Source organism: Hylaeus volcanicus, chromosome 5 (assembly GCF_026283585.1).
Source record: "Hylaeus volcanicus isolate JK05 chromosome 5, UHH_iyHylVolc1.0_haploid, whole genome shotgun sequence".
NCBI lineage: Eukaryota > Metazoa > Arthropoda > Insecta > Hymenoptera > Colletidae > Hylaeus > Hylaeus volcanicus.
This window is the reverse complement of record NC_071980.1, coordinates 2,806,173-2,818,558: the sequence shown is the minus strand read 5'-3', so window position 1 is coordinate 2,818,558 and position 12,386 is coordinate 2,806,173. Positions and strand designations below refer to the sequence as shown.

Here is a 12,386-nt window from a genome sequence, read left to right as displayed (position 1 = left end):
CATGTTTTTTTTTTATGTCTATGAGTATGATATCAAACATTGAAAATAAGGGGAAACACGAGAATCGTTCTGACGACATGAGAATTATATAAAATGATTATTATTGTGTATGTTTTAGAGAAAAGTAGAGCGATTTTATATTTTAAACAAAATTAAGATATAAATAGAAATAGCATATAACAATTATTTGAATACCATGAATCACACGATATTTCCAGAGGAATGCACCGTAATCTCTGATAAAAAGTGATCGGTAATTGGGTTTCCCTCCTGACATCCGAGTAATTGCTTTATTACGTGTCCCGTTCGCTATTCTCCATAATCGTTTACCACAATTTATTCCGATTTACATCTCACGGAATTCCAGTTACGCGGGACTATCTTCCTCTACCGAGACACGCATTATCAATCGCAGTTATACTGCCGGAAACATCGGTGATCTTGTAACAATCGCGGCGCCTGCGTGAGTGCCGATGAATCGCGTGGACCAACATCATCGGCACTAACGATCCGACGATCGACTCTCACTTGAAACAGTCGTGGCTTTGCCTTCGTGGATCACGCACGCGTTCATCTCGCTTCGTGCAAGGACCAGCGGCGCCCTGTCACCCAAACCCAACCATTAGGAATTTCTTGTATCCGTACGTAGACACACAATCTCTTCCTTGCCAGCGAATCGTTTCATAACAGTCATCGAGCGGTAACAGAGATGTTTCCAACGATGGAAACGTCTTCCAGATGATCATTTGACCTATACGAGTGAACGAGTGACGAGTGGGAGAACACGAACAGAAACTGGGCAAAGTGAAAATTAAAATATGAAATGCATCTCTTTTTATCTGAATTCGTCGAGCTTGACCCCTCAATGAGAAATCGTGGTGACTAAAGACGACGTTTTGAAACGATTCCACTGACAGGTTAATTATCAAGTTTCATTCTTACAAATTGTTATCTTGTTAACGTAATTTATGTAATGCATCGATACCGAGTTAGATAAAATTGCTCGCAGATAGACGCCTAAAACGCGGTAATTTTCATTTTCATTTTGATAATTGAACTTAATTGCTCGCTAATTTATTCAAAGGAAAACAAGGAATTGTTGAAGTTTACGATCAACGGTGATAATGCGAAAAAGAATCTCGTTCGATAGGCGTTGCGATGTAGTACTCAAGGAATAATTTGTCCGATTCTATTTTATAAAAAAAAACATGTAGATCGATATCGATGCACTTCGTAATACCAATCGAGAATAATAACTAGAAGTATTGTCTGTTTGGAAGATGATAATTTCGTTCTATCGTTATCTGTCATTCATCACAGATTCTGATCCTACAAATTTGACGAATGTTTGAAATAACACGCGAGATGAGTAAACTAAGATTAATGTGTAAAGATATGTAAATATCTAAAACGATTTCTCATATTTAAGATTTACGATGTATGGATAAGTTTTGAAGGTGAAATAAATAACTCGCGCGAGACTGCGAATTTATCATCGTTCGATTTGCATGCGCAAAAACATGTCGAGGAATACTTTTTCTTTCTGTAACAAACGATCCCATGGTTTGGAATCGACAGGAGGGCACACCAGCGATTCCTCGAGCTGCGATAAAATGACGAGACACCGAAGCCTCCTGTGGCTCGCGCTGACCTGCGTTTGCTTACTCGAGCTCGCTGCAGCGGAGGTCCATGCACCGTTGGTGAAAATAAAAAACGGAACGTTGTCGGGGCTGATTATGAAAACCAGACACGGCAGAGAGTTCACGAGTTTCCGGGGAATTCCTTATGCGCTACCACCTCTTGGAGAACACAGATTCGAGGTAACACATTGGCTTTCGATTTAAAATAACTCATCCTTATCATTTAATAATCGAAGACCGCAACAACTAGTGTGCTGAGAAAACAATTAGAAAGCGAGCGAAATCCACGTAAATAACAGGAATCGTATCACTTTTTTTATAAAGTGACATGTTCTAATTACCTCCTGCGAGACTCATTATCCCTGTTATCTAATTTGCGAACTTGATCTTAATGATTCCTTGCATAATTCGCTGTGCACAGTTCTGTGCACTTTTCGAGTACAAGAAGCACAGGTAAGCAGACGGGTTTTTCGATTACGGACGTACTTGAGAGGGGAGAAAAGTACTGCGAGCATCCATACGCACACATACGTACACCGAATTACATAAAAGATTTCCTAACGCTTCATCATATTTTTTTCTTGGTAATTCCGTTGCGAAGAACTAAAAGAAGGTATCAGGTGAATGTCTGACAAGTTGCGCGTTTCGCAACGACATGGTCGATAAAAACGAATCGTGTCCCAAATAATCCTTAGATCGGCATCTATGAGATTTCTTCGAGATTGTAACCGACAGCTTTAGGCTAATTAACCTCGTCTCTGAATCCATGCCACCGCGACGTCGTTGTGTAATACACACGCTACACGCGAAAATTTTGAAAATATACGTTATATATTTCAACGCAGGAACTGTTGTTAACCTTGTCTTCTAAATAATTATTATTTAAACAGTTCCCGAGTCCTTCGCGGAATGTGCCTACATCTCGAAAATCTAACTATCCACGTTTCTACTTTACGCACAGTTTCTCATTTTCTCCGGCAAGCAAAAAACCTGTTTTCGTCAACCAATGATGTAATTTTATGTTCTATTACGCCAGTCACGAGAATGTATTACACTGCCCCCGCGACCTTTTATTCGCGATTATTAAAATCCAATTTTTTCACTATAAATAAACCAGTTCCCGATGTAAATGTTTACACTCTGATCGCTTTGCCCAATTGCTTAATCTCAACCTTAATTCGCGCCGAATAGCTTCACGCTGGCTGCATACGCGCGGCCAAGTTTCTGCATAATCGCAGTTCGGGCTGTCAGTTCCTTAAGGAAACGCTATCAACAGCGCGGAAACCACCTAGCATTCTATTACACAACCGTGCAACGTACTATGAAAGCACATTACTCGGAAATTCAAATTACCCTGGAAATATATCGGGAAAGAATGTCGGTTTTGGATAGCGATCGGATCGACGGTTGCAACCGATCTACTCGTAACTGGTTTGATCGTTTTATCGAGATGGAGGCTTACGCAGGCTTGCCATCCTTGAATTATAAGAGAAGGGTACGCGAGACGCTCTTTTAGGGCGACTATTCCACAGGAATGGACAAAGTCGTTATCTAGATAGAAATCGAAATGAAAAATTACGCTGATATCTTCTCCACATAATTACATGTAGGAGAAGAAGTACTGGAATGGGCAGAGGGTTCATTTAGTGTCATCAGAAAAATCATATTAAATTGCAAGTGCGAAAGTAGGCAAGTAGGCTATGTTTATGGATAACGTAACTGTAATATCAATCAAGGAAGGGGCTGAGACTTGTTTCGATACGATCGATTCATTTATGAGTTCGATTCATGCCTTTGTGATATAAGAGTCGATATCAGGAATGTTTTCACACGACATGCCACATACTAAAACATGTGACGAGTGTCATACCAGTTTGAAATACATTTGCAACTCATTGGAAATAAACGAAGCGACAATGTAAATGTCGATCATAATTAATAACCCGTTAAATCACAATGTAATGAATATTACATAGCTGATCGTATTACCTTTCATTAATTGAAAAGCGATAGCAAATCTATTAAATAGAAAAACAATGCTACGAGCTGAATAATGATTTGCAGACTGAAACTACTCGAACAAAACGTTGAAAGATTAGTTTGAAATTACGCGACTCGTGTATTTGCGCATGAAACGTGCTAACAACCTGCGATCTGTTTGTCCACAGCCGCCGAAGCCGTCGAAACCGTGGACGGGAGTTCGATCTGCTCGAGACGACGCCAACATCTGCACCCAGAGAAACATCTACACTTATCAGGAAGAAGTAGTCGGCGACGAAGACTGTCTTTATTTGAACGTTTACACGCCGAAGTTGCCTACGAAGAGTGATGAAGTGAAAGGAGGCTATCCCGTTATGATTTGGTTCCACGGTGGCGGCTGGGTTTGTGGCGCCGGCCATTCGGAGTACTACAGTCCTAAATTCCTGCTGGACTATGACGTGATTCTGGTCACCGTGAATTATAGGTAAGGTTTCCATACAAGTGAAACGTGTGAGAGAAAAATCGGTAAAAATTCTTTGGAGAGGGGAAGCGAAGAAAAGATCGAGGAATATTTGTTATTGTTCACCTTGTAGACTGGGACCACTGGGATTCTTGAGTACGGAGGATACGGTATGCCCTGGGAACAATGGACTGAAGGACCAAGCGCAATCCATTCGATGGGTGAACGAGAACATCGCCAATTTTGGCGGCAATCCGAATCGAGTGACGATCTTCGGCGAGAGCGCTGGAGGCGTCAGCGTCCATTACCATATGATGAGCAATTTGACGAAAGGTCAGTGATATTCACCAAAAGTTAATCTCCTTTAGATCAAGTAGTCCTTGGATTGAGTCGTCGAAATCTGTAAAGAATAAAGATTTCACGTGAAATTTAAACGAAAAATTTATACATAATTCTATTGAAAAAAGGCAATATAATACTTTGCCAAGAAACAGAACATAATAAACAGAAAAGGATGAACTGGCCAATTGTTGCCAATCACTCCTCGAGACTAAAGTAATTAATCCAGGTGTCTGCTAATTATAATAGAATTACAATTAGAGAGTCTCGATAAAAATACTTAATACTACAGCGACAGGTGTGAAATAAAATTCTAACTGAGACCACGTGTACGTAAACATCGATTCTTCTTTGCCTTACAACGACGATAAGCTACAAGTTCGTCGGTAAAAACGGAAAAAATACGACAACTCGGGCTGATTTATGCGTGCAACGCACTGGTTTATAACGCATTCGTTGTTCTAAACGATTTTATTATAGCTAGCAATGCCAGGGTAACAGTAATCGCGACATAATTCTCCCAGTTAGACAAGCCTCGCGAAGTTTCGTAACGAGCAGCTAGTGTGCGGCACGTTACAAACGAATAACGCGCTTGGATTCCCATAAACACCCACCGTGAATTCGTAATCAGCTTTGCCAGGAAAAACGTACTTCTGAAAACTTTGGTCGGTCGCGTTCGAGCGTCGTATTGCGCGTCGTTCGCTGAATAATCCTGAATAGATTAATTATAATTTTAATCACGCGATGGCTAACTCGTTTGGTGTATTCCGCTTGTGTGTAACATCGTTTGTTTCAAACAGGTATGTTCCAACAAGCGATCTCGCAAAGCGGCAACGCTTACTGTCCGTGGGCTCTGATGAGACCAGGCAAAGCGAAGGAGAATGCTGCCAAGATGGCAGACCTTTTGGATTGTCCTTCGACTAATTCGAAGAAAATGGTCGAATGTCTGCGCACGAAGGATGCTGTCGACATCATCGCCACCGATCGTGCTTTTCCGGTAATTATGATTTTCTTTTTGTGATTTTGAGTTTGGCTCTCAGACTTCTTCTCTTCATTACTCTATACATCCACTGACCTCACTACAGCTCGGGTATCTCGGGATCGCGAAACCCGTACTGTAGCTACGATTAAACGTAACTACTGCCCCTGATGTAAAAAAATATACGTGTCGAATTCAGTAACCTCCTCTTTTTCGATGTCGGTTACAAATATTTTCCTACGTCTTGCGAAATCGCGTCAATTACAATTTTACGACACGCGAACACAACTTCAAACCAGAGTTTTTAATTAAACGTCAAAGAGTGATGCTTTAAACGGAAATTCGCTGATCGTGAAAAATGATCGGGAATATGTTTACAGTTCTAAGAAATCGGAACTCCATGCTACGTAATTTCGCAAATTATAGTTCACATCGCGATCAACCACCTTGCAACACATTCAAAGCTCGAACGCTTTAATTGCCGTTCCTTGTAATCCGCTCGTCGCGTATGACGCGTTTCCACCTCGTTCGTATTATTTGCATACCACAGACATGCGCTCCCGGCAGCTGTCCGAACGTCAAATTGCACGTGTTTGCGATTTTTTGCGTGTACCAACAGGTATACTCGCGCTAAGACGGCACCATTACTAATCGTTCGCGTGCGTTCACCACACTGTCATCTTGACTCTTACAACTGGAAGTAATGATTATTTTGCAGAAGCTATCTAATGACAAATTAAATCTTTAATAAATTTATTGTATATCATAATGGAGCTTATCTTCAGCCTTCGATTTTCTCGCAGATTCCTTCGAATTGTTCAGCGAAGCGTATTATTTTTCAGCACTACAGATACACTTTTATTTCTGTCTTAATCCTATTTTTCCTGTCAAATACGTTTAGATTAAAATGGTTCTGCTTATGCATGGCATGGTAATTGCATAAACACCGGTAAACCTTGTCATTGAAATTGTACACGATAGGCTCACGATCATAAAGAACCATGCGAATTTATTCTTATTACATAAACTATCTCTAAATCTGGAACGATAGGAAAACAAGTCACAGCACCGATTCCGTAACTTGTAATTACCCTCGTGTAATCTCAACCAGAAATTTATGGTTCGTGCAAGGTAGACCTTGCGTTCGTAGAGGTTTTCGTGAGTCTCAGGGAGCTGATTATTTTCATTCGGTCATCGAACGCTGAACGTAAAGACAGAAGATGATAATTAGCGAATAACTTGATAAATCTCTGCAAGCTCTCGTCGACGTAAATTATACTCGTGGAATACCGGACGAATAACTTGTTTGATGTATTACGCTGAATAATAGACTCGGGAAATGGCCTGTTCAGAGTACTTCTACGAAATTGGTAGAATAATATAGGGGAAAAAAAGATAAGCAAAATTCAAATGAACGGAGGAAACAAAATTGAATAAGTCATACGCAAATACTTGTGAAATAATCTAATACAATATTTCTGCGAAATTAGTAAAGAGATATAAGGAAACCCGAGAACAAGGAAAATCCGATCGAGCAAGGGAAACACATTTGAATAAAACATGTGTATGCAAAGATTTATGAAATGACTTAATACTTCTGTGAAATTCAAAATAGTGAAACTCGAAAACAAGTCGAATTGAATCGAAGAGAAAAAGGATGAATTATAATAGAAGATGAAGATAATACGTTTTAAATGAACTTTCAAGAAAAATTTATTCCGAAGATTAAAGATTGTCTCGTCGAATAATTTGTCAAAGATCTGTCAACTGGCGTCAACACACCGTTCGGTAAATATTTAAATAACGAAGTTCTGGAAAAACCAGTTTCGTGCAACCGCCAATCCATCGAGAGTTTGCATTTGGATATTACGTTCGCAACAAAGTCAGCCTGACGACAATAATTTCATATCAAGTCGTACCTGTGTCTTCCATCGAATGTCTAACCATCCACGAAGTCACAAGGAAACTTCCGCCTATTGGATAATTGCGGTTTCACGGCAGATAAACACAGAAGTGAAAGCGTACATAAAACGAGATGTTAAATCAACTATAGTCCTTCGAAATGTAGTTTTTGCATACTTCTTTTTGCGATGGTCACGAAAGAAGAAGTCATATCTCATAAAATAATAGGCTTTATATTTGAATTGAAAATGGGGCACCTCTAACGCTTTACAATTTATAATTATTGCTAGGTGTTCAACTACTGTCCAATGATACCGTTCAGACCTGTGATCGAGCCTGTCCATCCTGGCGCTCTTTTAACGGAAGATCCTGCAGTTGCATCGAGGAACGGTCGATTGATGGACATACCATGGATGACAGGAGTTACATCCGAAGAAGGAGCCCTTGTTGTGCCAGGTACTTGTACACCAGCGTATGATTAATACCTTCCTAACGACGTTAGCCGTGAGCTCGTTATCCTTACAATACGAGACTCCTTTTAAACGGAGACAAATTATTTGTTACCAGGACTGTATACAAGAGAGGATGGGAATTTGATTAAGAAGCTGAACGAAGACTTCCTAGACGTTGCACCTGTGACACTGATCTTCGATCAGACGTGCCCTAAGAAGGAAATAAAACGCGTGTCTGCCGAAATACGAAAGTTCTACTTCGGCGAGGCCCCGATCGACAATTCCACGCGACTCAATCTCGTAAATGTGAGTACGGAGTGTAAAATATAAACCCCCAATTCAACGTTGTTGAATTGTTTTACAGATGTACAGCGATGCTTGGTTCATCCATGCGGCTCAAAAGTCGGTGCTCGATTATCTGAATAAGCAGTCCTCCCCAGTGTATTATTACTTCTTATCCTATCGGGGTAGCGCATCCTTCAGCATGATATTCGGCGATCCTGACAATAATTACGGCGTATCGCACGCAGACGAACTCCAGTACTTGTTCCCGGTTGGCGAGCAACTGTTCTCGCATATACAGCTCACCAAGAGAGATCAAGAAATGATCGACGCCATAACGAGTTTATGGTTCAATTTCGCCAATACCGGGTGAGTGGTTGACCAAACAAGGATTTCTTTGACTCGATATGACTGTAGCGATCATAAATTATAATTATCGTGAAGCATGTCGTCGATATGATATACTTCGCGATGTATTGAATTTCAAATTATTTTTCAGCAATCCCACGCCAGAAGTATCGAAGCAAGTGCCGATCAAGTGGAAGCCAGTTAGAACAAAGAGCCTCGAGTACCTCAATATAGGCCAAAAGAATATGAAAATGGCGGATAACCTTCTTCCAGACAGAGTCAGTTTCTGGGATCAGTTGCCGATACGACCGGATTTGGACGACGCCGATAGTCGGCAACAAAAAGACGAATTGTAGAGAATCTACTTAAAAATTGTCGTATACGACGTACCTACGTGTCATCGAAAATCATAAAACTTAACGAATGGCCGGCGTGAAACGACGTAAATTGTATCTCCGGCCTTGACCATTGCATCTTCAGTTTCAAACATCCAGAAACATGATTCGTAGTCTGTGGACTCGAAACGAACGCATCAAACCATTGGTAGTTTACAATTTTTTTAAGCTCGCGATCAATTAAAAGTATAACAATTTTGTACATTAAACTATTCATTTTCACTCGGAATAAATAGGAATAAAGGAACTTAATCATAAATCAATCAAATTAAACACGAACAAAATTGACTCTACATATTTTGTGGTCATAAATTCCCTTTCACTTTGGATAGACGTCTTCCAACGAGTTGGAACTATTTTAGATAGAAATAAATTGTCCATTCGATCACAAATGTAAAAAATTGAACCAGTTAATAATTGTACGGTTTAATATCGATATAAGTGTGTATAAAGTATGTATATAATAATGTTCCGAATAAAAGACAAACAAAAGCGATCACCTATTTTTCAATTTTCGTTTCTTAGCTTTCGAACGCTTTTTCACTGGTTCTTTCGTAGGAGCGGGGTCAGGCGAAATCGGTTGCTCGCGTTGCAACGGTGTTACCAACAGTGCCATGCAAGCCAATGAATAATTTTCTGGATAACAACTCTCAAAAATTTGGAACCTGTTGTCTTTCCATCCCAGATGCTTGTACGGGATTTCGAAGATCGTTTCGAATCCCAGCCTGTTGGCTGCAAACGCCAAAAAAGTTGAAACTAAACAACTTACACAAACTAATTTCGATATCATTTTAACCCTCTATGGGAAAAGTGAAATGTACCGATCGTTTGTCCAGCACCGGAAGTGATTTCCCCGACGCAAGCACACGCAGACTCGACCGCTCGAGTAACGCAAGAACGAACCAATGCTGTGCCAATGCCTCTTTTCTGATGATCCGATGTTACGCAAAGAATATCAAGGGACACTATCTTCTCTGCATTTAGCGTTTCGTAAAATAGAGCCTTGGCAATGGCGTAACTCTTCAACAGCGTTATTTCGCGTAGCGCGTCTCCCTGATGCAACTGATTGGGATGTAAATGTATTTTCTACGTTGGAATCTCGTAAAGATAATCAATCAACAATAATTTTCCTTGGTGTTATGATCACTCGCACTTAAGCTGATCGACTACCTCGATCTTCATTCGTCTTTGATGCTTTCTCAGAATTGTCGACGCGATGAGCACGCCCACCATCTTTTCGGTACCCTCTTCGAGAGCGCATAGGCTTATCAGTTCGTTCATTTTACTTAAAACGATGCTCATGAAAGATCTGACCGAAACAGCATCATTGTGCAACCCAACGGCTTTGCACACTGGCTCTTTTTCGCAGAAGTTGTCCTGAAATATTCAAACGAAACTAAGACAGCCGCTAACAATAGAAATAGTGTATCCGTTTACGCTAACGAGAGTATTCGAGCGCAATTAAAACGAGAAAATGGGAGTACACTCCTGAATGGGTCTCTAGAATGGGTAATAATCTGTGCCTCGAACAATAATGTACTAGCACGAAGCGTAACGCTTGCATAAACTTATCCAGCCCAAGGTCGACGATTCGATAACCGCTCGACTTCCTTTCCCACATCACCGCAGCGTCCGCGCTTTGCGAATTTCTTCCCGACTGTTGACTCTTCTTCATCCTCCCGACGACCTCCTGCACGGCGAGGAGGTCGCATTCCTTGATCGAGTTTTCATTGCTGTACGGGATTACGTGAAAGGACTCCTCTGGTACAAGCATGTTTCGATGCGCGGGGAAGGAATCAACGGTTGCGCGATTTTCCTTTTGCGGCGACGGAGACACGATAAATAATTTTGAAGGATGCATGTGGCGCGGAAAGATTTACTATCGAGGGTATCAGCATTGAACTTGCTCACTATCGAATCGAAACTCTAAATCTTGAAAGATCAATGGCAGCGTAGACGACTTCGTTCCTTAGGCGACAACCTAACACTTTCGAACGACATGCACATCTAAATTTGCCCCTCGGTTTCTAACGTATATTCATTGCTACCAAGATGGACGTTCTCGATGAAAAGGACGAGCAAACGTTGCAGACAGAAGCCCGATTGAAGGCCCCTCTCGTGTGGGATTCGCCAGAGAGTTGCTCGATTAAGGACCTGCACCAGACGCGGTACGACGAGGCTCTGCGTTTGATCAAAGTTCAGCGACGAAAACGAATCCGTGACCGACACAGTACAGTTCGCCGTCGTCTTTTCAGCGACGTTTCGCCAATCGGTTTCTCCAGATCTTCACGCTTGTTCTGGCGTGACGACGACCGATCGTAACGCGATCCGATTCGTGTTTTTCGCAGCACCACTACTTTCGCGAGGAACCTATGTGCAAGGCATCCTCGTTGCTGCGGGACCAGTCATCCGTGAATGGATACATGGAGCTCATAAGAACACGAATGAAGGACACAACGAGTCTGATCGCTGTCAGCGTTAACTCCGGTCGCGTGATCGGAGTCGCCGTCACGAGGATCAACAGCGACCAGGAGAAAACGAACACTTACAGCAGGCACCAAGTAAGCATTGCCAAAAGGATCTGTGGGCCAAAATTCGTGAGAATTACTACCAAGTTTAAATTTTCTCTCGAGAATGTCGAGGATTAGATAATTCGAGAACAAATAACATAGCCGATCGACGACCACGTTTCAAGAAAAATAACCATGGTTTTCAGGTCCTGGAAGGCGAGACCCTTCAGAAGATCGTGCATCTGAAGAACACGTTGATCCAGCAAACGAACGCTTACGAAAGGTTCGGCCACGATGAATATTTCCGTATATACATTCTCTGCGTGCACCCGTCTTATCACGGGAAAGGTATCGAAATCGCGCTTCTGAATGCTTGCGTGCAGGTAGCGAGAACCTTGAACATGCCTGCGATAGGTGGCATATTCACGTGTGGCGCAAGCCAATCCAGAGCAGAGAGCGTGGGCTTTCAGCTTCTGTCGGAGATACGGTACAGCCAGTGGATCATCGACAACCGGGTCGTGTTCGATGATCCAGGCAGGGGAAACTATTCTGCAGCCTTTATGGGCATGTCCATAACGCTCGAAGAAGACCCTAAGGACGATGAAACGTCCGTCGATGAACTGGAGAAACGTGACTTGGAGTGATAATAAAATTGAATTATTAAAAAGTTCGAAGAGCAAGCGATCGTAAAACTTATTTATATTTTTCAACGCTTTGGTAATTAAAAAACTCTATACGATGGTTCCGATGCAATAGAGGACTGCGCTGATAAAACAGTATAGTTACCATCGCATGGTAAGTGGAACTGCGTTATCAACGCTTGATGTTCGTTTCCGTTGAACGACTACGGTCGCCAGCTGTCAGATGCCGCCAGCAGCGAACTCGAATGGCGTTTGGATACCATTTTCCCAGAATTTCCCGAGAGGCCCCTTCGAACACCCTTTCTTTGTCCAACCCCCAGCCCTGAGTTGCTTTCGAATTCAACGTACGAGGGATCGAGAAGTTTACCCCACGTGAAGGGCGGCTTTGGGGAATGGAGTTTCACCCTACAGAATGGGGGAGACCATAATGCCGCCCAGGTCGAGACGCGCCATTTTGT

At 41.9% G+C, this 12,386-nt stretch overlaps 2 protein-coding genes across 2 annotated transcripts; both read left to right on the top strand.

Annotated features, from left to right (window-relative positions):
- Positions 1-451: 451 nt before the first annotated feature.
- On the top strand, positions 452-9,273 carry LOC128877069 (carboxylic ester hydrolase-like). Its single transcript, XM_054124032.1, has 9 exons — positions 452-641; positions 1,579-1,820; positions 3,809-4,104; positions 4,214-4,413; positions 5,220-5,416; positions 7,591-7,756; positions 7,868-8,058; positions 8,117-8,403; positions 8,534-9,273. The coding sequence occupies exons 2-9, from the start codon at positions 1,614-1,616 to the stop codon at positions 8,736-8,738; spliced, it is 1,749 nt and encodes a 582-aa protein (XP_053980007.1). The 5' UTR covers positions 452-641; positions 1,579-1,613; the 3' UTR covers positions 8,739-9,273.
- A 1,556-nt stretch (positions 9,274-10,829) lies between these two features.
- Positions 10,830-11,931, top strand: LOC128877152 (uncharacterized). Its single transcript, XM_054124206.1, has 3 exons — positions 10,830-10,973; positions 11,126-11,338; positions 11,494-11,931. The coding sequence occupies exons 1-3, from the start codon at positions 10,830-10,832 to the stop codon at positions 11,929-11,931; spliced, it is 795 nt and encodes a 264-aa protein (XP_053980181.1).
- Positions 11,932-12,386: the final 455 nt, after the last annotated feature.

What these genes read in the sequence shown, in the direction of transcription:
- LOC128877152 (XM_054124206.1), top strand. Translation starts at nt 10,830, where the DNA reads ATGGACGTTCTCGATGAAAAGGACGAGCAAACGTTGCAGACAGAAGCC. An exon ending in AGGCTCTGCGTTTGATCAAA is followed by an intron (nt 10,974 to 11,125) that starts GTTCAGCGACGA and finishes TGTTTTTCGCAG; the next exon opens with CACCACTACTTTCGCGAGGA. An exon ending in ACACTTACAGCAGGCACCAA is followed by an intron (nt 11,339 to 11,493) that starts GTAAGCATTGCC and finishes CATGGTTTTCAG; the next exon opens with GTCCTGGAAGGCGAGACCCT.
- LOC128877069 (XM_054124032.1), top strand. Translation starts at nt 1,614, where the DNA reads ATGACGAGACACCGAAGCCTCCTGTGGCTCGCGCTGACCTGCGTTTGC. An exon ending in AGGAGCCCTTGTTGTGCCAG is followed by an intron (nt 7,757 to 7,867) that starts GTACTTGTACAC and finishes ATTTGTTACCAG; the next exon opens with GACTGTATACAAGAGAGGAT. An exon ending in TTCAATTTCGCCAATACCGG is followed by an intron (nt 8,404 to 8,533) that starts GTGAGTGGTTGA and finishes ATTATTTTTCAG; the next exon opens with CAATCCCACGCCAGAAGTAT.